This window comes from Chlorocebus sabaeus, chromosome 7 (assembly GCF_047675955.1).
Source record: "Chlorocebus sabaeus isolate Y175 chromosome 7, mChlSab1.0.hap1, whole genome shotgun sequence".
NCBI lineage: Eukaryota > Metazoa > Chordata > Mammalia > Primates > Cercopithecidae > Chlorocebus > Chlorocebus sabaeus.
Genome location: NC_132910.1, coordinates 116,220,222 through 116,245,581, shown reverse-complemented (window position 1 = coordinate 116,245,581; position 25,360 = coordinate 116,220,222). Strand labels below are relative to the sequence as shown.

The following is a 25,360-nucleotide window of genomic DNA, read 5'->3' as shown; positions in this document are numbered from 1 at the left end:
GGTATCCGAGCAAAACATACACTTCCACTGTGTTTAACCCAGGATATATGTGGGGGCCTACTATTATAACAGCACGATTGTAACCAAAACTTACACGTGCAGCATTAATCATACCACCACCACCATGCACACACACACACCCCTACACTCACTCTGCATTGCTCACACCTACTCAATATTCTAGGTCTGTGCATTAAGATGCATCCCTGACTCCTCTCATCCAGTCTAATTGAAGTTGCTCTGTCATTCTTTCTCTCTGTACCCTGCTCTTTCTTGTCATTTTACTTATCACAACGCATAATTACATATTAACCTGTGCATTACTGATTCAGAGTTTGTGTCCATTGAGTTGTGTGTTATTTATTTAAAGGTTGTGTCCAAAATCAGAACCTTTCGCCTGCCACAATAACATACATAGAGGCTATGCAGTGCTTGGCACACAGCAGTCGCCTAACAAATTTTAAAATGTACAGGATGAACACATGAGAAGCCACTATTAAGAGGATACATGTTTTCATCACGAGACCACAGTGCTAGACCAAAAATCTTAGAGAATTAAAATACACACCCTGGGGATTTTTTTTTTTTAACCTTTATTCATTCAGAATGCATTTCTGGGCCACTCCACAACCAAGAGAAAACCCTAAACTTTTAAGTGGTGTTAACGGACTAAATAATATAATAGTATTGCTCCTATATGTACAAGCAAGAAGTCCATTTTTATTCCTTTCATAAAACCTCTTTGTAAACATGTACCTTTTCTTCCCATCAAAAATGCATTAACAAGATCATGCTTATAGTTAGTCAGCACAAGAAAAAAACGACAATTTATACTGAATTGTTTAAGCCTTGCAGTAGAGTGCTCACAACTCCGAGCTGTATCTGTTAACCTTTTCAATAGCATCCATTATGTGACATTGTCACCAGTTACAGTAAAAGAACTTCACTAATTTTTAAAAGCTAGAATTACCCAAAAAGTTCTGCATTGAAAATAATACCAGGAATATTGCATTTAAGCCTAGGGTGGCAAAATTACTTAAATCTTTTCTATATTTTTTGTGTAATATAGGTAGGAAAATGAATACTATATAAGAGAATGAAATATATCAAGTTCTTATATTTTTACCTAAGAGGCTATTTATTTTAAGTAATGTTGATTAATATTTAAATGATTAAAAAATAAATCAATGTTAAGTATTAACTGCACAAAATCTAAAAAAAAGACCACATTACATCATACTACATTATATAGATAGATTTAAAGCAGCTAGCTAGAAGCCTTTTTAAAAATTTAAAGTTTCTGACATCATTTTCCACCATTCCATCAATTCTTCCTTCTCTTCTTCTTTCCTTTCAGAAAATGACTCCAGTTCAAAATCAACCTAAAAGAGAAAATCAAGAGCATATTACTATCAAACTGCATGTGTTCTTTTAATTGAAATAAAAAACATAAGGGCAGTTTCAGTATACACTCAATCCAGTCACCTGAATTAAAGCAAATCCTGAAATAAAAATCTCTTGTGATAAATAATAGATATTTTCAGGGGGAAAAAATTCAAAAGCCTTATGTTTGAAATGTCCTTTGATTTAATGGCTTTGAAGACAGATATAATTCAACAAAATTCTTGCCCCAGTCTCTTCTCCTCATAAAAAGATGTAACTGGTAGGGCGCGGTGACTCATGTCTGTAATGCCAGCACTTTGGGAGGTCCCGGCAGGCAGATCACAAGGTCAGGAGTTCAAAGCCAGCCTGACCAACATGGTGAAACCTCGTCTCTGCTAAAAATACAAAAATTAGCTGGGCATGGTGGCACAAGCCTGTAATTCCAGCTACTCGAGAGGCTGACAAAGGAGAATCTCTTGAACCCGGGAGGCAGAGGTTGCAGTGAGCCAAGATCGCGCCACTGCACTCCAGCCTGGGCGACAGAGCGAGACTCTGTCTCAAAAAAAGAAAAGAAAAAAAATTAACTTATAGCTAATTTTCTGCCTTTGGCTATTTAGTGAGCATCTCCTGTCAGCCTTGAATCTTCTCCTAATGTGGGAGGGAATGTGGAAGAGTACAGTTCGGCATGCTGGTATCCCAAACTATAAGGTTCTGCTTTCCAGAATCTTGAATCTGTTAAAGAAACTGACAAAAGCAAGTATGTGTCCAAGCCACTCTCTTTGTGAACAGGAATCTTCATCAGGTCTATGGAGAAGCCACACACTCCGCGTAAAAGGCTGTTCAAAGTAGGCAGCCCCCAACCCCAATCCTCTCAGGCCCCATCCCAGATGGAACTACAAGTTTCTTGATTTGGCCACTTAAATGCCTGATTATTTTGGATCGTGATTCCATTCACTATATCCTTGCACTAACACATGCCAGAAAGGTTCAAAATAGTTGAACCTTTACAACTTGTTCCCGGGGCCATTTTTTCTGGGTTTCAGTTACCCAAATATACCTCTTGATTTTAATACATATACAGCCCAGTGTAGACATGCACACAATCAAAGCCATGTACCAGTTAACAACTCAAGATACTTTGTTTGCAAAAACCAAGAATTTATACTCCAAGTTTTGGGTGCATAAACAAAAATATAATAAATTCTTTTCAAGTAAGCCTTGTAGACTTTCAAGAAATCCTACAGATATTCCCACGGGCCCAGGCATATAATACAAAGGTAGTAGTAAAATTCTTCTCTAAGAGAAATTTTGGTCTTATCACCATCACCTTCCTAACAAACAAACAAGATCTACTTAAATAAGATATGGTTTTTGATAGTACTTAGCACAGACAGCCTTGCACATAGAATACGCTAAATAAATGTTTGGTTAGCACCTAGAATTTTCTTTTATGTATCATTTTTTTTCAGATACTTATTGAGAAAGGCATGTGCTAGGTGCTAAAGATAAAAAGGCAAATGAAATATAATCCCATTTAGATGGAAATCAAGGTTAGCAAATAAAAATTTAATTTTTTAAAGTTTTATTTCATTTTCTTGTAAATCTCTTCAAAAACTGAGAAATGGTAATAGAGCTTCATATTAACTTTGCTAAGCCTCAGTTTTCTCATCTGTTGAGTGGAGATAACAATGCTACCTACCTCATAGGGCTAGTATGAAGATTAAATATAAGTCACTTAAGTATGCCTGACAATGGTAAATGCTTAATTATTATTATAGCATTTGGCTATTATTATGATTACTTACCCCAACAGCAGGGCTGTAAGGAACTGCCACTTTCTTTGTTATTGCCAGATAGCCTGGAGCTGAGGCTGTAAGTTTATAGTTTCCAGGTATAAGCAATCTCCAGTAATCACCATCCTTTGCTGTAGGAAAGCAGAATATCAAATCACAAAGCACATGACATATGCAGAATTACAAAATGCATAATTATGCCATCTAAGGAATACCTAGTCTAGCTCAGTTCAACTTTTTTGATTCTCGATTTTTAAAGTAAATATGTAGGGAATTTAATGAAATTTTATTGAATAGGACATGAAACTCTCTTTACAGTCTTCATTTCTTATAGCTACTTTACAGATATCAATGCTAAATTGTCTAATAAACCTCATAGATCATAGACCTTCTAATCAGGAGCAACACAGGGGAAAAGACAGATGAAGTCCCCAAGCAGCGGCGTCAGAACATATAGCCATCATGTTTTGACTCTTGCCAGGTGACGACCTGATAGTCAGAGAATCTTCACAGAGTGTAGGCCAAAGGTAGCCCCTGTAGGATCTCTGAGGCCCTGGTTAGAAACTTAGATTTCTAAAGACTTAGAATACATTGGGCACCCTAGTCCATTCAATCTCCCATTTGCCTAAGTCAGTGATTTTCAAACTTGGGTGCAAACCTGGGAAACTCGGTAAAAAGCAAAATCTGATTCCAGCTCCCGAGTTCTGCATTCCTGACCAGCCCCAGGGCAATGCTAAGGTTGTGAGCAGAGGCCACACTTTGAAGAGCAAGGTTTTCGTAGACACTTCACACCTTCTTCTTTTTCCTAACACCCCTACACATCCCGTTCATCCTCCCAGTTGATACTTTACATCTTATTTCATTGCAAAAATAGGTACAGTCAAAAAAATTAAGCCCCCATCACCATATCATCAAATCTACCTCGAAATCCACATCTCCTTGCAGCTATTGCCTCCATTGTCTTCTCTGCTTTATAGCAAAATTTCCGGAAAGGTTTGTTCATGTCTCAATCTCAGAATGATTCTTCTCTTATTCTCCCTTGGACCCAGTCCAATCAGGATCCCACCACTCACTCCATTGAACAGATTTTGATAAGATCCTCTGAACTGCTAAATCCAAGGATTCATTCTCAAGGTTCATCTTAATTGACGCTTTTTCACTCCCTCCTTCCTGAAGCACTTCAAGGCCTCCAGGAAAACACATTGCATTTTCTTGCTACCTTCAGTTCTATTGCTGGTTCCTTCTTATTATCACCTTGCCATTGAAAAGCTGGAGTGTTCTAGAGCCCCTCCTCCGGTTTAATTTCTTTCCACCTGTTTATTCCCTGGTTAGATTTTCCTAAACAGTTCACATCATGGAATGCAGAGAAAATAAAATATTTGTATGACACATTAGGGCTAACAGGTTTCTTGTGGCAGGGATACTAACGCTGGGTTTCACCCTCCCAGCTAAGGGCTAAGGGGCAACATGGGGTAACATCTTGGCACAGATTCTGGCATACTGGCTGGCACCTAGTGGGCTGCTGATAAATGAAGAATGAATGGAGTTTTAGAGGACAAATGTTAAAGTTTTTTTTTTTTAATCCAAGCTATAAAAGTGAAGGTTAAGAAAGAGCTGATGATACAGAGTGGTTTGGGACATAAGTTAAAGATTAATTGCCACAAGGTCTAAAAAAAATTGTAAAGAGTTTATAACTAAAAAGAAAAAGCTGTCATTACTGAAAAGATCCCAACAAATGACAATTAAAATGACCTGGATCAATGTTTATTAATGGGAGTAGGTAGATTTGCCAGAAAAATCATCATTTTCCTCAAACTGGGAAAATGGAAATTGAGCTCAAAACCGAGAAGTCACTAACATCGCACCTCAATCCTATAAATTCCTGTTTAACCTTGAATCCCTGCGGATTTATTTTATGGATTAAATGAAAAACTGTGTGAGAATTTTTAGACACAAAACCCGCAGCAGTTTTCTTCCTTCCTCCTCTTTCCGCTCCCTCCTTCGGTCTCCCCGTTAGCAGCTCGTTAGCACTTCTTAACACAGACCAGAAAGTCACTAGTATTTTAACCCCAGCAGCTCCTTTTCCTTTGCCTGAAGAACCGCGAAGAATCTGCAGCCTATGGCACCACCTCCCAGCTCTGGGGCGAGACAGCTGAGGAAAGGGCGCCACCTGCTGCACCCGGATTTCTAACGCAGCAGCCGCCCTGGGCTCCACTCCGCCTGACCTGAGCCCACAAATGAAACTTCACTAGATCAAAGCTCAGAAACGCTGCACAGATACGAGCTATTTGTTTTGCTCAGAAGAGTATAAGACTTATAATTATGATAATTAGTAATTATGCTGTTGTACATAACGTAGAGCCTCCAGACTGTGGCAAAGACCCACCGGATGTAACATCGTGGTCTATTCCTTCCACGGAAATGGTGGCATTGGCAATTGGGTTACCTTGAAGATCTCGGACAAATCCTTTGACTCCTCGGTGTATCTGTGAAGGTCAAAAACAACCAAAAGTTAATATGACCTATAAATTATAAAAATGGCCTTAAATATGTTTCATATCAAGCATCTCCTTATTTTCCAGCAAATACCGTAGATCCCCATTGTTTATTCAAGACACGCACAAAAGGCCACTGAATTTTTTGTGCATTTTATTCTGCTTTTCCATAAATAGAGAAATGAAAATTAATATCTTATTTGTGTCCAAAAAAAAAAAAAAAAAAAGACTTTAGTACCTTCCAAATCATAAAAAAAGTGTCATATTAAGGGAGGAGACAACCCTCATATTGTCTTATGCCCAATTTCTGCCTCCAAAGAAAGAAGTAAAAATTCAAAGGCAGAAATGAAATCCACAGGCAGATAGCCCGGCGCCACACCCTGGGCCTGGTAGTTAAAGATCGACCCCTGACCTAATTGGTTATGTTATCTATACATTACGGACACCGTATGGAAAAGCACTGTGAAAATCCCTGTCCTGTTCTGTTCTGTTTTAATTACCGGTGCATGCAGCCCCCAGTCACGTACCTCCTGCTTGCTTACTTGATCATGACCCTCTCACCCAGACCCCCTCAGAGTTGTGAGCTCTTAAGAGGGACGGGAATTGCTTACTCGGGGAGCTTGGTTTTTGAGACATGAGTCTTGCCAATGCTCCCGACCAAATAAAGCCCTTCCTTCTTTAACTCCATGTCTGAGGGGTTTGTCTGCAGCTCATCCTGCTACAATATGTGTAAAGTTCTAGTCTTAGCATATTTCATAACTTACTCTCTTTTAATTTTGGTCATCTATGTATCTGTTACATGGCTACTGTCAATTAACAAGGATATCATAATAAAAGCCATTTAATATTAGCTCATTCTAGATTAAAAGATATATACTGTGACTGCTTTTGCATTAAATCTATTAACATTATTTTGGCTGAAAATAGAATAGGGAACCTTATAACAGAAAATAGGATGTTGAATTAGGAAGAAGATGGGAGAGCTGCCACTGAGAATAATCCCCCTAAATTAAGTTGTAGTCATCAACTGGCTATTATTTAATACACTGCAAACTACAAAAACTGCTTTTCTCTTTATTCTGGAAAGACAATTCATCGAAGTCAATATGTGTTTGAAGTGACAGAGTTGCTTCAGGTCTTTAAGAAAGTACTGCATCTAGAGTATCAAATGGTAATTCATTAAACTTGACTACTTAACAAAATATGCACCAACCTCCCAAATGCTCGGGTTGTGCCTCACCCAATTGGCCTATAGAAAATAAATTGTCTTTCACTACTCATGATATTTGACTACTTCCCTACAGCAGAGAGATAAGTCTCCTGTAACCCTTTGTCATCAAAGAATAAATTCAGCAGTGGTACACTGTTTTATCAAAAAGATGTCCCATGTTACCAGCAATATTTTTTGTGTGTGCCATTTTTCTTTAAAAAAGAAACCTCTCACACCCTATAAAAATAACGTGTAGTTTTTTTGATGTTGCAAATAGGAAAAGGCTATCCCTGTTGTCAGTAATAATGATCATTTTATTGGCAACCAGTATAGTAAAGAGAGTAAACATATTTTTTTAAAGTTTAAGATTTATTCAATTCTAACTTTTCTCCATAACTTATTTATGAATTAGACAACCAAAATTGAAGAGTTTGAAATTTAGCCATTGAAAAACATGAAACATGAAAACTTAACTTTCTGAATTAAAAGATGAAAAATCAGAAAAAGTGTAGAGAAGAAGAAAAAGGCTATATGTAGAGACCCAAACTCTAAATTTCTTAAAATGAGGCCCCATTCAATAAAACTTAGAAAGATACTAGCTGATAAAAGAGGATTTACCCAAGTACTTTATTCCTCTTGAGGCACTATAATCCTAAAACTATCAATATTATAAGCCTTAAAGAAAGTTTCTAATTTCCACATCATTGTAAAGTAAGTAAATCAATCACTACAAGAACACATTATTTGCCTGTATTCGACACAAATCTATTCGGTTAATATTCATGGCTTTATTTTTTTCTGCCTCTGCAATCCAAGACTTATATCTCAGTATGCAGTTTAACAAATAGTTAAAGAAGTAAATGTCTGTCTGTGATATGTCAACTTTTCTGTTTGAAAAATTCCAGTGTAGTAATAAATCTCAGTAGAAGTGTATGGACTGTGTCAACTCCCCATGAATTCAGACTGGAAAATTCAGATTGTATGGCTTTTGCAAAAGAAATCACGAAAGTCCAAATTTCACTCATGCCTGGAAGAAGCTGTTTTACTACACTGGTGCTGCCTGCGATGATCACTCCCCAGATTCCAGGACTTCTCAGTTTCAGTGAAGGCTGAAAAAGCATCCAGAAGATTCTCCATTGTTGCTAGGACTGTTTACACCCCCTAAACCCTCGTGTACTCAGTGTCACGCAGAGAGCTTGCTGCAACTGAAGATTCTTGGGTTCTTCCCTGCAGAGAGTGTGATTTAATTGTAGGAGAAGAAACACATTTTTAATAAGAACTCTAGATGATTCTAATGCAGGTGCCCATGAACCATTCTTTAAGAAATTCTTTGAGAATTTTGAGAACTAGACTGTTCCAAAGCTACTGAGTGGAAGGGAGGTTCTTCTCCTTAGCAAACTCTTTAATTAGCTTCACAATTCTAGTCCCTGCAAACATCTCTTTAAAACTCTGCAAGGGATTTCCTCTCCAACAATTACAGAAATAGATCTCCTAATCACCTATTTTCTATGAGTTGTAAAGTAGTCAAAGCTTAGATTTTAGGCCCAGGTGTTCAATTACTAATCACCACCATTGTCAAGACAACAATTACAACACAGAACTTCTGGCAGCCCTCACTGATTTTTCATCAGCCTTTGTTTTTCTAAACTGAAGTGTTGTATGATGCAAGCTAGATGAGCTGGTTATAAGTACCACTCACTGCTTAGACACAGTTAGCATCACAATGACAATGCCATATCAAGGTAGATCACATGGATCTGTGGACAGAGCAAATTCTTATTCCGAGTGGCATAAAATAGGATTGTATAATTGTATCCTCCTCCTTTTTAGCTTATTTATATATAAATTGATATTGCTGTCAAATGAATTGGATGCATGCCCCCCTGCCACCATAAATATGACAAATCTCCTTTTTCAAAATGGTAAGAAGACGTGTTTTATTTGTTTTGTATTATATTTTTTTTCTCAAGAACTAAGAGATGATTTAAACACCAGCTAAGGATGTTTCTAAATTGTTGATCAGAGTGATGATCTTATTGGCATCAACTTTAGTAAATCTTACAGTACAGCTCCAAGAAGCCTTTTCCAAACTCCCGTGATTGGGTTAGGTCCCCTTCTGTGTACTGCCATTGCTCCTTGTAGCTAAGCTTTTTTTGTTTTCCAGCCAGCTCTCCTCCTCTCTTGTGATTAGGTATTCTTGTTTCTGACAGCACTCGTGTGAAGCCTTTCTGAGGATGGTCACTATCCACAGTGCCTCACTGAATGCCTGGGATGTGAAACTAGTCAATACATTTTTGTTGAAAAAATACGTATGTAAAATTAAAAGCACTGTATTAAGGAGTATAAATACAAATATTATTAAAAATTTAAATATTATTAAATATTTATTAAAATTAAAAGCACTATATTTGATATCTAAATGGAGAACACCCCAGTCAGTCTCATCTTACTTCCTCTATCCAAAAACATGCTTTTCAGTTAACTTTGCTCTTAGAAGATCCATCCAAATACAGCTCTCCTCAAAGGAGACGTTCTGTAGGGGTTCCCACCACGGTTGTTCTGAGTCATCGGGGACTACTTATCCTTAGTTTTTGTGTTGGAAAATACCTTTTTAAGCTAACATGCAGCAAGAATCCATTGATTCAAAAAGAATCCTGTGGAATGTGTTCTTTAATCACCGTTTGACATCAGTGGATGTATTCCATGATAGTCCCTCGTAATGTATGACAATATATGGATATTTGACATGTGTAAAAGAATTCCTATGCTAATTTTGCATCTTTTTTTTTTTTTTTTTTTTTTTTTTGTAGAGCAGCCTTTATTCAAAGGAGGCCGTACCAAGATATAGAGACCACTGCAACAGGGCCGTGCAATGGTGGAGAAAGAAACTGGATTTAACTCCTGGTTTTACTTTAAAAAAAAGTGTTGATGTTATGTATATATATGTTTATATGTACATATATACATATAAATACTTAAATGTTTATTTAACAGCATTTGTTTATGTCAAATTAGTTTAACAGATCGGTCTGGACTATTTGTTGGCACAGGAAACTAACATCACTCTACTTGACTTTAGGTGTAAATGGCCACATTTAGAATAAAATTTGAAGACTGGCAAAGCACTGCAGGAATGAACAGAGTCTTTAGGTCTTCCCACCGCCACTGCCCCTGGTGCCAGTGTCTACATACTATGCAGGGGGTGGGGTTGGCAGGCGACTGGCCTGAGTAGATGAAGGATTTTATTCTGGCAGATGGTGAGATCCGCCAAAATTCTATATGGATCCCATTGGAATGGCTACATAAATGGCTCTCTGGTAAAGATCCAGGCTTCTGTTCTGAAAGTCAGCATAGCATGGTCATTCTGGAAATAGCCTGGATTTGGATTCTTACTAAGCAACTTCAGGTGAGCTGTCTAGTCTCTCTGTGTCTCTGATTCCTCATCTTTAATTTCGTGATGATTATAATGATGATGATGATGATGATGATGATGATGATAACTTCCCTCATAAGGTTGTTGTGGGGATTAAATGCACTAATTATTACATAAAAGGCATTTAGTATAATGCCTGGAAAATAGTAAATGACCAATAAACGTAACTCATTATTATTATTATTACCTGTGATACAGTTGAGTCTAGGGTGAGAAAGATGATGCCTGTACAGCTCAAAACTTAAGGAGATACTCACTCTCAAGTGCTAATCCTGTACTTGCATGTCCCTAAGATTAAAATCCTCCTTAAATTTTCCATTCTAGGTACCTCGCTTGCCTTACTTTTGTTCTGACTCTGCCTGGGATGCCTCACGGTGATCAGGGTGGAGTCCTAAGATTGCCCTTGCTTAGAATAATACAAACAAAAACAAGATTCTACATCTTTTCTCTATACTCTCCAGTTTAGTCAGTTCTTGGTGAATAGTCATGAGCCCCAAAATGACAAATAAAAGCCTAACTGAAACACTGCTGACACCTGCCTTCCAAATATGGTGTCCTCATTCTGCACCAGATGGACTCCACTGGACTCCTCTTACACGACCATTGTATGCCAGGTTTGAATGCTTCTAAACCTTGCATTTGATGCTGGGGACTGTGTTTACCTGCTCAAGGTAGCTAATGAGGGAGTTTTTGTTATCCTCCCAGTAGGTCTTCAGAGTCTCTTCAGGTGGGAACTTCTCACAGCTAAGCTCCACGGTGATCTCAAAACAGTTGCTGCTAAGGTAATTGAAGTCTTGCATCCCTGCCAAAACGCCAAATGGAAAGTCAAAATATGCACAAGGAGCCTAAAACTCTACACAGGCTAGTCTTCTGAATCAAGAACCAAGTAAAAGGTACACAAACCAGGGCATTTGGGGAGCCTGTGGGAAACCTTAACAGGAATCATCTGCTGTAAGGGATTGAACAACAGAGGTGGGGGCTTGTTAGACCTTAAAAGCAGAAACTCTCAGGTTCCCAAGCAAAAGCACTTGCTGCTTCAGAGTGCTAATGCGGACATCACCCACCCTCCACACTGCTGGAGCGGGCTTTGGAGAAGACAACAGGGTAAAAGACTTCATCCCTACGGATCTGTTAAAGAAATGCACATCCCTCCAAGTCTACCTTTCTACTGGAGAAGAACTTGGAGCTTCATGTGACATGATCTGTCATACTATATTGTTCCTTAAGCCCAATCAGTATCATAGTGTGTTCCTGAGGGATTGGGAGTCTTGGCAACATACTATTGTCAATCAAGAAAAATGATGACACAAGTCTCAATCGTTTTAGGGGATTTCTTTGCCAAAGTTAAGGATGTGCCCCAGAGACAGGTCTATGCCTTTCTCTGAAGATGATTTTGAGGACCCCAAATTTAAAGGGGAGAGGGTGGGATATTGATAAGCACACAGTTTTCACATAAACAAAAGGGGGCAGAGGAAAAATGTGGGGAATGTGCATTTTACATAAGATAACACAGACAAAATGGGGTAGGGGAGCAATCGGATATGCATTTGTGTCTGGCGGGCTGGGGTGACTGCACCTGTAAAGATAAGCTATCAATTTACATGGCCAAGGTGAAGTTTTAACAGCTCACCAGGAATTTCCTTGTGGGCAAAATATGAGGGAGGTGTGTATCCTTTCATCTTGTAGTTATCTTATTTAGGAACCAAAATGGGGTGGCAGGTTTGTGTGACCCAGTTCCCAGCTTGACTTTTCCCTTTAGCTAAATGAGTTTGGGGTCCCAGAATTTAATTTCCTTTCACACTATATATTAATTCAACAATCCCTGAGTATCTACTACATACAAGATATAATGATAACAATACTTCAAATAGCACCAAAGAGAATATTCTGCATCCAGAGCAATTTTAATTTAAATCTGTCTCAAATTAGTAGTGGATGCTGTTAGTGTCCACCAGATTGCTTTTATGGAGCCAGGGCATCCAGACTCAAACTGCTACAGGTGTTGGCTGTTAGATCTCACAGCTATCCCCCAGCCCTTTTCCAGAGAATTGCTGGTGGGAGCCGAAATCTCCACCTGGCTTGGGAGTTACATCCTCCTATCTCTCCCCCCAATTCCTTCTGGCACCCCACAACCAATGGCTGACCAATATAGAGCCACCAAAGGCTCATCCCTTTCCCTCAAGGGAAGAAAAACCTGCCCCTAATTTATGCTCCAGGCTTCTTCCAATGGCTCAGGCCAAGGCTGGACTTTGCCTGAGACCACACCCCTGTTTAGCTGTATCCCCTTCCTTGCTCTGCTTCCCTCTCTTCCCTACAGGGTGTTTCCTAAAAAGTGCTCCCTTGATAAATTACAAGCATCCAAATCCCTGTCCAGGCTCTGCTTCTAGAAAACCTGACCTAAGACATGAATGTTATTCACTATATATAGAACTGAAGACTAAAGACATGAATGTTATTCACTATATACAGAACTGAAGACTAACGGAGCTTCTTTTGACTGTTTAGCTAAATGAGACATAATCGTTAACTAATATTATTATTATCGTTAATAATGTTATTATCAGTATTTTACTGATATAGATTACTTTATATTTTGTTGACAATACACTATTTGTTCAAAAAGGAATTCCAAGGGATCATTAAAGTTTTTGTAAAAACTAAAGTATAAAATTACTTCCCATCTGATTTACTAGACATCCTCTAAATCCTAAATTGGACATAGATCATATTTCTGAAGCTATTGGGGGAAGAGTACTAAGTCTGATCTGGATAAAATGCAAAATATAAATAAAAACAGAATTAACTGTATCAGAAAGAAAAAAATCAGAAAGAATATTTTTCTCAGCACATAATTCAACAAAATTAAGCATATTAAATACACCTATACCCTACAATTAGCTAATGCTGCTTATTACCCTAACAAATTTTCTTCCTCCAGGTGGGCCATACAATATTTTTCTCAGGCAAAGAGAAAAGTAAAAAAATATATAAATATCTTCACATTTCAATCTTCATCCTTGAGTGTTAGTGAAAATAAGAGCTCTGTAAAGTCCGCCTTGGGACAAGGAAGCCAAGAGAGCTGCCTTGGCTACCTAGGAAGGGGCTTCCCCCAGCTACTGTCCCACATGGCAACTGCTTCCTTTTCAAACTAAACAGCGAAAAGCTACCTGATCTCATAGGGATTATTAGAGTAGTGAACATAAACTAAATATTCCATGTCACATACTCCCCATTATCCCATCATTTAATAAAAAAGTACTGTGCACCAGGTTATGCTAAAAGCCAAAGCAAGCCCTCTAAAATGTATATTTACCTACAGTGAACGAGCATGACTGGCATATACTAAGGATGCCATCTCATTCCCTAAGGCTTGAACTTGAAAAGTAGCGTAGTTAACAATATTCAATTTATTATTTTCCCAATGAATGTCTTCAGTTCATTTCCTGTGTCTCTTCAATTAGCATCACAATTTTTAAAATCCACAAAAACAAAATTATACATAGTAATCATTCATGCAAAAAGTTGACTTTAATGGAAGAACTATAGATTCAGTCTACTTTTTAATGATGGAGGATGGTAGAAGATTCTCTAAATCTATATCACTCTCTAAACCTAAACGGTCATTGTAAATAAGCTACAATCACATAATCAGACAGCACAACGGAAACTCACCTCCAGGTACGCTGTACCAAGCACCACCATTGGTGGTTCCATCTACAAAGCTGCTGTCATCATCATTCTTGCGACATGGTGGCCGATTGGGGTTAGACATGGCTGGGTTGAAAGAAGAGTATGCCCGGGCCAAGCTTTGGAAAATGGCGTCATCTGGGGAGGAGCTGTATTCATGAGCACTACCTAGAAAACAAATCCACAAGATTAAAGAAACGGGCACAGACCAAGCAGCACCGCATATTTTCTAAAGAGTGATTCAGTGTTGAGTAATTGTATTGTTGATGTATTTTTTTAGCTACATAACTATGGGAAGGAGGTAAAAGTTTAAATACTAAATATTTACACTTAGTTTTTAAGTTACAAAACTTCCATTCCTAATGCTACAAAGTAGAAATTGGGTAGAATGTACATTCTACTTATGAGTTGAAAGCTTTGCAAGGAAAGGTAATAAAATCATAGGAAACTAGGCCTGGGAGAATAGGAGGAAGATTTTTATTGTTAAAATCATTAATTTAAAAAATGTACCTATACTAATCTCATACCCACTATGAATCATTCTCATATATACCATTCAATATCAGTCTTAGATTTTTTAAATCTCCTATATGTATTATAGAAATAAATAACACATTTTGATACACTGTATTCTTATTAATGCATTATAAATTATGCAGGCCTACAAGTTTCCCAATTACCAACAAGCCACAAAATCTTTAAATTTATTTAACAATGTTATTTCCCCAAAGATGTTCTTTAACACTCAGTTTCCAGTATCTGAAATTATCATCCCAACAACCCCATTAAAAAGTGGGCAAAGGACCAGAACAGACTTTTTTCAAAAGAAGACATACAAGCAGTCAAAATAATTGAAAAAAATGCTCAACATCATTAATCAGAGAAATGCAAATTAAAACCACAATATCATAATACATGACTCAAAATGGCTATTATTAAAAAGTCAAAAAACAACAGATGTTGGCATGGATTCCCACCAGTGTTGGTGGAATTGTAAATTAATGTAACTTCTGTGGGAAACAGTACAGAGATTTCTCAAAGACCTAAAAATAGAACTACCATTCAATGTAATAATCCCACTACTGAGCATGTATCCAAAGGAAAATAAATTATTATATAAAGAAGACATGTGCACCCATATGTTTATGGCAGCACTATTCACAAAAGCAGAGTCATGGATTCTGATTCCAACCTAATTGTCCATCAGGGGTTGATTGGATAAACTATGCAATACGAAGCAGCCATAAAAAAGAATGAAATCATGTATTTTGCAACGACATGGATGGAGCTGGGAGCCATTATCCAAAGTGAAATAATTCAGAAATCAAATACCATATACTCTCACTTATAAGTGGAAGCTAAACAATGCCTGTACATTGACATAAAGGTGGAAATAATACACCCTGGGGGGTCCAAAAGTGGGGAGGATGGGAGGAGGTGAGGGGTGAAAAATTACCTATTGGTTTCACTCTTTCGGTGATGGGTACACTAGAAACCCAACCTCACCATTATGTAATATATCCATGTAGCAAACCTACACAGGTACCCTGAATCTAAAATTTTAAAAAATAAAATAAAATAATCATCCTGTTTTTACAAAGAGCTAACTCTTCAAAGGCCCCTGAAAATAGATCCAAAGCAGGAAATTTCCTGGAGCAACAAAAATCAAGTTGAAAATATCTATCTGGGCCGGGCGCGGTGGCTCAAGCCTGTAATCCCAGCACTTTGGGAGGCCGAGACGGGCGGATCACGAGGTCAGGAGATTGAGACCATCCTGGCTAACATGGTGAAACCCCGTCTCCACTAAAAAGTGCAAAAAACTAGCCGGGTGAGGTGGCGGGCGCCTGTAGTCCCAGCTACCTACTTGGGAGGCTGAGGCAGGAGAATGGCGTGAACCGGGGAGGCAGAGCTTGCAGTGAGCTGAGATCCGGCCACTGCACCCTAGCCTGGGCAACAGAGCGAGACTCCGTCTCAAAAAAAAAAAAAAGAAAATATCTATCTGGCCAAAGGTTGCTTTGTCTGAAGCTTAACTAAAACTAGTTAGAGAAAGCCAAAGCACCACTCCCCTTCCCTGACACCACCAGAAATAGTTCCAAATGCAAAACTGTGTGAACACAATCAGACACATGTAGAGATCCACTGGGGACCTGATCAAGCACCAAGAGACTGCCCCATGTTCAAGCCATCTTCTACATGAATCTACACAACTTCCGTAATCTCTCCACTTTATCCGTGTCCAGGAGTGACCCAAGTTTATGACGTATATTTTCTCCCTCTCTGTTGTCTAGGTACTCTGTCAAGATCATGTTCCTCTTCACCTAAACTATTGAAAAAGTGAGTCCTTTTCTGCCAAATAGATATGCCAACACCGCATGAAATGATTAGGAGAGCTTCCTGTTAAACATAGTTCTTTCTTCAGGCAAAAATCACTTAATGTCCACTTCTTTAAAAAAAAAATATTACGGAAATCATCCTGTAAACCCTTGTACAGTATTATAAACTTTGAACCAATTAGAGAAGCAGAAAGAATACCTACCACTCCGTGTCTCATCATATGGATAATTGGCCACAAGGTCTCCTCCATGGAGATTGGCAGAGAGCACAAAAGGAATATCCATAATCCAATGAATGACAGCCTTGGTCTCAGGAGCAAGCTGTTCAGATGAGACATTAAAAGGATTATAAATTTAATAATCATTGATATGAGCACTTGACAGAAAAGACATAGGAAAGGTAAAGGAAAACATTGAAAGCTGGTCATATTTTAACTACTTTGCGGTTGTCCTCACAGAAAAAATAAAGGTACCTACAAGAGCAGCATTCCTCATGTCTAACTTTCTCAGATTTATAATAAAAATATTTCAAAAGTGTTTAAATTTCTTTCAAAGTCTTATTTTTGTGGGCTGCCAGTTTTCCTCTCTTTGTAACTTGAAAACCAGCATGCAACTCACAAATTTTGGGACATCGCTATCTGATCTATAGTGGTTCACACATTGTTATTATGAATAGTTGAGGATAATACAAGGAGAAAAGAAAATAGTTGAACTGCAGAACAAGATCTGTCCTCAGTGGTGGTTCAAACATGTGGTAAAGTTTATTTCCAAATTTTGCTTATTATTTTCCCAACTTCCCTCAACTACTTCAAACATTTTTCCTATCAAAGAATATTAGGTTGAGTCTCCTTCAGAGTGGACTGTAAAATATGTTTACTTTGGAATGGTCATCTTAAATTTTTAAATAAAGGCAAGTTTCAAGAATTCATGTTAAGTCTTTAGAATGATTCACTGCCCCTCGTATCTTGGAAGCAAAACAAAGGAAAAAAGAAATGTATACCAAAGAAATAATGTGGAGCCAAAAGCTTGATACTTTTATGCAATGAGTTTTTAATAGCAACTAGGAAGACTCTCAAACCCCGAGTGCTTCTCTAATGAAAAGAAAAGATTTTACTGGCGACATGATCCATGCTGTTCTTTGGGACAGAAAATCTAATGACATCAGTAGGGTTTGATGGTTATAAGATCTCATATTTGTATAGCTGTGCTCAGTTTATGAATAGCTCTCACATGAACTATTTTACTGCATTTCAACATTTGCATTGGATATGCAAAGATATTCATACCCATTTCACAAGGAGGAATCTGAGAGCTGGGCGTGTTAAATAGCATATCTAAGTTCACACAGCTAGGAGTTCACATCCAGTCAGTGAAACCATAAGGCTCATGCTGTTTTTAGTGTATCAGCTTTAGTCTATTAAAATTATCCTATTTTCACATAAGCTACTCTTAACTGCGTAAAAGTGTGATTTAGAGTAGGAGGTTGTTTTTATTATTTTTCATTTGGTTGGTAGATCTTATTTTTGCTTAAAAAAAATTCATTGTAGAAAATGTAGAGGAGACAGACAAGAACAAAGAAGAAAATTTAAATTACCCTTCATTTTACCACCTAAAGACACCTGCTACTAACATTTGTATAGATCTCTTTTCCATTCTTTTCCCAATGTATTTATATAATTTTTAAATGTGATCATTTATATACCATTTTATGTACTGCTTTTTTTGCTTGACAACAGATAATGAACACCTTTTCATGTTATTAAATACCCTTCTAAAATGATATTTTAATGGCTGAGTGGTAGCCAATGTCTGGATGTAACATTTTTAAATACTAATAAAATGATAGCTAATACTTATTGAACACTTTCTGTGTCAGGCATAGAATTCTCCCATTCACTCTATGAAATAGGGACTACATTTTCCCCCATCTTACAGATGAATAAACTGAGATGTAGAGAAGTTAGAGAACAGCATGAGGCCACTCAGCTGGGAGTGTCAGAGGCTGGACTCAAGCCCAGCCAGGCCAGCTCCACAGCCACTACACTAGTACCAGTAATCTCCAAGTGGTGATACTTGGTCATTTATATTTTAAAAAGTAAAAATACTGTGGACACCTTTGTAGCTACCATTTGTGCAAATCTGTACGTTCCTTAGAGAAATCTCTAGAAGCTGAATGACTTGACCACAAGTTAAGCACATTTTTAGCTAAAAATGTTTAAGTTAAAATTTGTATTAGCTAAAACTGTCTACATTTAAAAATGTATTCCAAACTGCATTCCTGTAAGGTACAGGAATATAACCAGCAACAGTATCATAAACTTTCCATTTCTAATTGTTTTAAGAACAATGGAATTATTACGTGTTTTAAAGTGTGTCACTTTGATTAATGACAAATGGAATTTTTTAAGTTTGCATTATTTTAATTAACTAATAAAACTAGAACAGTCTTTTATGTTTAGTGATTATTTCTATTTATTCTTCTGTGACATATTTGTACGGTTTAACTAATGTTTCTATTGAAATGCATAGCTTTTCTTAGTGACTTGCAAGAGTTGTTTAGAAAAAAAATTAGCTCTCTATTACACACTATAAATATTTTCCAAGTGTGTCATGTGCCTTTCAAATTTTGTAATTAAAATACAGAACATTAAGATATTTATGTTAAGCACATAATGGCAAACCTATTGATCTTTTCTTTATGGTCTCTTTGCTTTTTCATTTCATTCATTCATTCAATAAATATTAAGTGTCCACTATGTACTAGTGTCTATACAAAAAATTTAGAAAGTTCTATCCCCCTCTAAATATTATATACCAAAGTTTTCTAGTTTCATACTTTTTAAACTTAAATTGTAGTGTCTAGAATTTATTTTGATCTATGCTGATATTTATGAGATGGATTTGTCTCGATTCCATTTATTCAATAATGCATTCTTTCCACAGGGATCTGAAATACACTCTTATTATATGTTGATTTAAATCAACCTAAAAATAATATGGGAGATGACATCAAAATATTCTATAATGCATATACATTTTAAGCGAATTTATGTTTTTACACCCAATTGCTAAGATGACATTAATATTAAATGAGATGAGTTTAACATATAATATTATTCTGTACAAAAGTTTTTCTTTTACTACTAAATTTATTTTCAGTCCTCTTCTTCTTTGTACATCTCTCATTCCCTCTATTTTCTTTAACCCAATGACAGATATTGAGAGATATTCATATTTCAATAAGTTCAGAAGGGGCAAGGTGTGGTTTGGAGAATCACTGAGGACTTCAGGAAGGAGGTGGAACCTCACCAAGTCTAGGGACGAATAGAGAGAAATGATTCGTAAAAATAAAGAAGTTGGGAGTACCCGTGGCCCATCTGTTGGGGGTAAGGAAAATACTCTTTGGGAGGGAGGGTTGGTTTTACTGGGAGTTAGGAGGCAAAGCCATGCCAAGGCAGACTGTATTCCTGTGTTTATTATCCACCTAAAAGTGTTCAGAATGGCTTGCACAGTGTGCACCATATATTTACAGGTTGATACAGCCATAAAAATAGTATTGAAAAATAAATATCAAAATGTTAATGGTGCTCACTGAAGATTGTAGGGTAATGGATTCTTCTTTCTGCTTATTTGTATATTTTAATTTTTGTAATAAAAATGAATTTTGCAATAAAAACCTTTTAAAAGAAACTGTTCTTGAAACAAATTGAAAGATACAGTCCTAAATACACAAAATTGTGTGAAGCTATCAGGTTTAGCCTATTACTAGTTCCTACATCATACACTATTGCTTATATGCATGTTACCAGTATATTCAAAAGCAAGCAAGTAACTTCTACAATTTGATAAATTCAACTAAGTTTCCCTTTGACTATTAACAGAATCTTTTAGGCTGACTAAATCCTGAGACCCCTGTGTACTACAATTATATATTTAACTGACCCACAGAGAAGACTTCGGAGTACCTTTAAAATTGAGTCTTTACATTCATACAGCCAACAGACACATGAAAAAATGCTCATCATCACTGGCCGTCAGAGAAATGCAAATCAAAACCACAATGAGATACCATCTCACACCAGTTAGAATGGCGATCATTAAAAAGTCAGGAAACAACAGGTGCTGGAGAGGATGTGGAGAAATAGGAACACTTTTACACTGTTGGTGGGATTGTAAACTAGTTCAACCATTATGGAAAACAGTCTGGCGATTCCTCAAGGATCTAGAACTAGATGTACCATATGACCCAGCCATCCCATTACTAGGTATATACCCAAAGGATTATAAATTATGCTGCTATAAAGACACATGCACACGTATGTTTATTGCAGCACTATTCACAATAGCAAAGACTTGGAATCAACCCAAATGTCCATCAGTGACAGATTGGATTAAGAAAATGTGGCACATATACACCATGGAATACTATGCAGCCATAAAAAAGGATGAGTTTGTGTCCTTTGTAGGGACATGGATACAGCTGGAAACCATCATTCTCAGCAAACTATCACAAGAACGGAAAACCAAACACCGCATGTTCTCACTCATAGGCGGGAACTGAACAATGGGATCACTTGGACTCGGGAAGGGGAACATCACACACCGGGGCCTATTATGGGGAGGGGGGAGGGGGGAGGGATTGCACTGGGAGTTATACCTGATGTAAATGACGAGTTGATGGGTGCAGCACACCAACATGGCACAAATATACATATGTAGCAAACCTGCACATTGTGCACATGTACCCTACAACTTGAAGTTTAATAATAATAAATAAATTTAAAAAATAAAAAATAAAATTGAGTCTTTAATAGAAGCTAGAAACAACTGTGGCCTTTCTTTAAACTTTCCATTCAAAGATTATAAATACAGCTCAAATATGATGCTCTATAATTAGATGTCTTTGGTTCTTAAATTATGATGAAGCGCTATTCAGTTTTCTTCACAACTCTAGCTATTAAAGTCAGAGTAAACAATAAATGGCTGGGTATATTTTAATTGACTCTGCTTTCAGGCCAAGGCTCATATGCTGAGCCCAGATAACACTGGAGGTGGCCAGGCTGAAGGGCTCAAGAGCAGATGACAAACGACTTAGAGAAAGAATTCTGGGAGAGCAAGAGAGAGCTTTTATTCAGAGAGGTTCAGAAGAACCAGGAGAGCACGGATCTCGAGCAAGTGGACGTGTCTCAGGTACCTCCAGCATCTAGAGGGCTTTATAAGAATGAAGTTCCTTCCCACCACCACCTCCTGAAGCACACACACCCCAGGCCTGGATCAGCTCACATGGAAATATGAATTTCTTTTTTTTTCTCACAACTATACAAAGGAGGAGGAATCTGCATTTCTAAGCGCTGATTCCCTGTTCCACCAAACAGAAGAATATATCTTGACATTTAAGAACCTCTATAAGGGATACAAATACAGATAATAGGCTGAGAAGGGGAAGAGGGTAGAGGAATGTATAATAACAGTAATGAAATGCCTACTATATCTTTTGTACCATGCTGGATCAAAACACTGTCTCACACTTATGGACAAAAATGGAAAAAGGTGATGAACCAGACACAGGCAATATCACCCCATGATGATGAAGTAAGTTTACTAAAGACTTAGTGTAAACTAACCTTGCTTATGTTACAAAAAGGGACTAGTCCTTAATTTTCATGTATTTCTCTTTAATTTACCTTTATGAAAAGAAGTCACATTGAGTTTGTTTTAAATAAAAGCTCTTATTAAAAGATAGTACCATGAACATGCCTCTTTTAAACAAGTGTTGCTTAGGCTAGAAATACAAAAACATCTAATATAGGGATTATGCAAATATTCAGGTTCAGCTGGGGAAGGAGAAGGTAGTGCTGGCTAGAAGTAACGGTGCTTGCACAAAGTTGACAATCAAATATCCTGTCAACATGAGTTGATTTCACCATTTTTCTATGATAGGTGGAAGGAATTATTTTCTTCATTTCTCAGATTTAACAGAGACAGCACAGGCAAGTCAATGCAAGCAATGGGGAAAGCTTGTAGGCTAATATGGGGCCTCCGCTTCCAGAAGTTTTCCATTTCTGTCTCAGCCCCCATGGTTTATTACACAGGACTGCCCTCTTTCACCTGGGGTTACCCCAGTCTGCCGCCTTTCCGGCACTCTCTCTCCCATGAAAGACAATTTTCAGGCTGAGACAGTGATGTGTATCCATGACTCAGAAGCAGGAAAGCCTAAGTCACTCACTTATCAGGTTCTGCCAGGGTCCTCAGCCTTTGGTAGCCTTTGTCTCAGACTGTTGCAGTAGGTAGCTAGTCAGACATGAGCAGGGCAGGAGAGGGCCCTCCCCCAACACCAGGAATGTCAGGCAAACATTAGGTAATGAGCAGGAGGTTGTTAAACTGCCTTTCTAAAATAATAATTGGTTGCAGCAGGCGCCAGGGAAAGGCAGTCTCCCAACAGATTAAAAAACCTGAAACTAGTGATCAGCAGCTTCCCAATAAGATCTCAGGAGCTGGGCAAATGGGCTCATGCATGTGCACTGAGAGGCAAAACGGCAGAGTTCAACTGGTATACGACCTTCCTCTAGGAACACTGGACTGGTAAGGGACGAGCGCCTCAAGTGAGCATGTGCACAACTTCAGTAAACACACTGTGCATGCGCCCCTCCCAAGTGTTGCCAGGCCACTGCACATGCAGACAGCCCACCCAACGGAGGAATTAGGGGAAAAGGGACACAACCCCCCCAAGAAGAATAAGCATACCAACCTATAAAGCCCCAAGTCAAAAAGTCAAACAGGGCACTTGATCTCTCAAGTTGCCCACTTGGCCCACTTCCAAGTGTACTTTACTTCCTTTTATTCCTGCTCTAAAGCTTTTTAATAAACTTTCACTCCTGCTCTAAAACCTGCCTCAGTCTCTCGCTCTGCCTTATGTTTCTCAGTTTAATTCTTTCTTCTGAGGAAGCAAGAATTGAGGTTGCTGCAAACCCATATGGATTCATCACTGGTAACATACTTTGGTGCCACATGACTTGGATATGTTTCCCAGTGGTAAAAGACCTCTATGCCTCACCGTCCTTTGGCTGGAGGCGTTCAACCCCTGTATGCAGTTTCCTTCTCTCTTTTTGCCTCCTGCTTACTGACCAACCCCTAGAACAATTCTTCTCAGCCACAGTGGCTCTGCTCCCCACAAGCTGATCACTCAGTTCACACTAATGGGTGGCTCGTAAGGGTGGAAGGAACTTGGAGTTCACATCAAGTAGAACTGAGACACTAATGGCCCTCCTGGACAGGAGGCTCACAAGAGTGGTAGAACTAAAGCCTACTGTGCAATGTTTGGGGTTTCCTCTGGTTTTTCAACTAAAGTTGGCTGTTTCCCCAAAACCACAACCTATTCTCCTTTTTTCTCCACCTATTCACTTCCTATTCACCTTTGTATTCTCAAATGACATTGTGCACCAGCTAGACCATCTGCCTCAGAGGCAAGTCTGCTTCTTGTTTGCTTTCATGTCACATGCCATATAACTTCTTAAACACACAATCATTGTTATTTGTGTGCCCACGGCTCTTGCTGCATTTGTGCAGCAGCAAAGACATAGGCTCCCTTGCAGATATCCCCTGAGATTTATACTTGTTCTTACCCTACCAGCTCAGATGACCTCCAACTCATCCCCTGTCTGGTGGCATATTGCCAGGATAGATACAAATTAGAATCCCAGTCCTTATGACTTACCATATACTTTTTGTTCCTGTTAGGCTCCAGGGCTAGGTTTTCCAGTGGCTTTTGAAGCACTTTGTCTGCCTGCATAGGGCCTCACTGTAGCCCTTTAAGGGTCTCACTTCCTTGCTTTTTTTGAGTTAGTGCCCCTTTGAAAGGAGGGAAAATTCTTCCTTTGCCATTTGTGAGTTCTTACCTCAAGCCCCAAGTCCTCCAGAGGTTACTACTTTATGTCAAGAGGGCAAATAAACATTGACGTTTCACTAGCATCTGAAGGCTTTCAGTGAGTTTTATCTCACTTCCTCCCATTGCCTCCATTTCTCTAATCATTTCCACACCCTTCTTAACATGCATCAAGACTTTCAAGGTCATATTGGAAGGGAGGGAAATCCAGCCACCTTGTGGCAGTTAGCTGAAAAACAGGCTTCTTATCTACTTAAAGAACATTGTTGCTACAAGAGTCACCATAAGATGATGGAGACTGTTTACTCCAGCATCTCTTCTGTTCTCAAGTGGGTAATTGTATGAGATGGAACCAAGGTAATGGGTACATAGTAAGACTGGTTCATTCCAGAACCCTAACGACAAATGGGAGATGCCTATTCAGGATAACAGGAAAGTAAGAGGGGATGCCTTTGTTTTCCTTTTTCCTATTTTTCTCCTCTGTTCGCTCTTTGCAGGTGGGCAACCATGTCTCTATACCACGGGATATGCCCCTCAGATGCATTCCCAAAACCTGGGAAACATGTGACTCCCCCAAACCTTTAAATAAAACAAAACACAACACAACAAAACAAACACTATTTTTCCTTTGTCATATGGCTTGGCCTAAAATTGAACTGGGAGAAAATACAAAAGTCAGCCTTGGAACCCAGTGCCTTTGTGCAGGAAATCCTCAAATCAGCCTCCTCAGTATTTTATAGCTGAGAGCAGAATAAGAAGGATAGAGATAAGGAGAAGGAAAAATGTAGAAACAAGAGGGATGCTCAACTATTGGCTGCTTTTTATAAGCTCTCCAACCCCCATCCAGGTTGCCCTAAAAACACTCCTTCAGGTAACTGCCATTGGAGTGGGGAGCCAGGCCACTGAAAGGCAAACTGCCCCAATGGGACAAATGAGAAGAAGCCAAGCATAGCTTGCCCCCTCTGTCACAAGCTTAGCTACTGGAAATTGGATGCCCTGAGGGCCAAAGGTTCTGGGACAAGATCCCAACACCTAATGGCCTTGAGCTGAAGGGGTTCTCTGCTCTGGCTGGCTTCCAAGTCATCGACAAGACAAAGCCAAGAGTAACTCCTGGAGGAGTAAAATTATAAATTTCCCTTTGGGG

At 38.4% G+C, this 25,360-nt stretch overlaps 1 protein-coding gene across 1 annotated transcript in view; it reads right to left on the bottom strand.

Moving 5' to 3' along the window:
* Nucleotides 1-700: 700 nt before the first annotated feature.
* The window catches only part of CPE (carboxypeptidase E), a 122,274-nt gene continuing 97,614 nt past the window's right edge, over nt 701-25,360 (bottom strand). Inside the window, exons 4-9 of the mRNA XM_008000209.3 lie at nt 16,538-16,655; nt 13,987-14,169; nt 10,977-11,116; nt 5,563-5,662; nt 3,189-3,307; nt 701-1,382 (exon numbers count right to left, since the gene is read on the bottom strand). Coding sequence (XP_007998400.1) covers nt 1,284-1,382; nt 3,189-3,307; nt 5,563-5,662; nt 10,977-11,116; nt 13,987-14,169; nt 16,538-16,655 — 759 coding nt within the window. The 3' untranslated portion in view covers nt 701-1,283. The remainder of the gene's footprint in view (nt 1,383-3,188; nt 3,308-5,562; nt 5,663-10,976; nt 11,117-13,986; nt 14,170-16,537; nt 16,656-25,360) is intronic.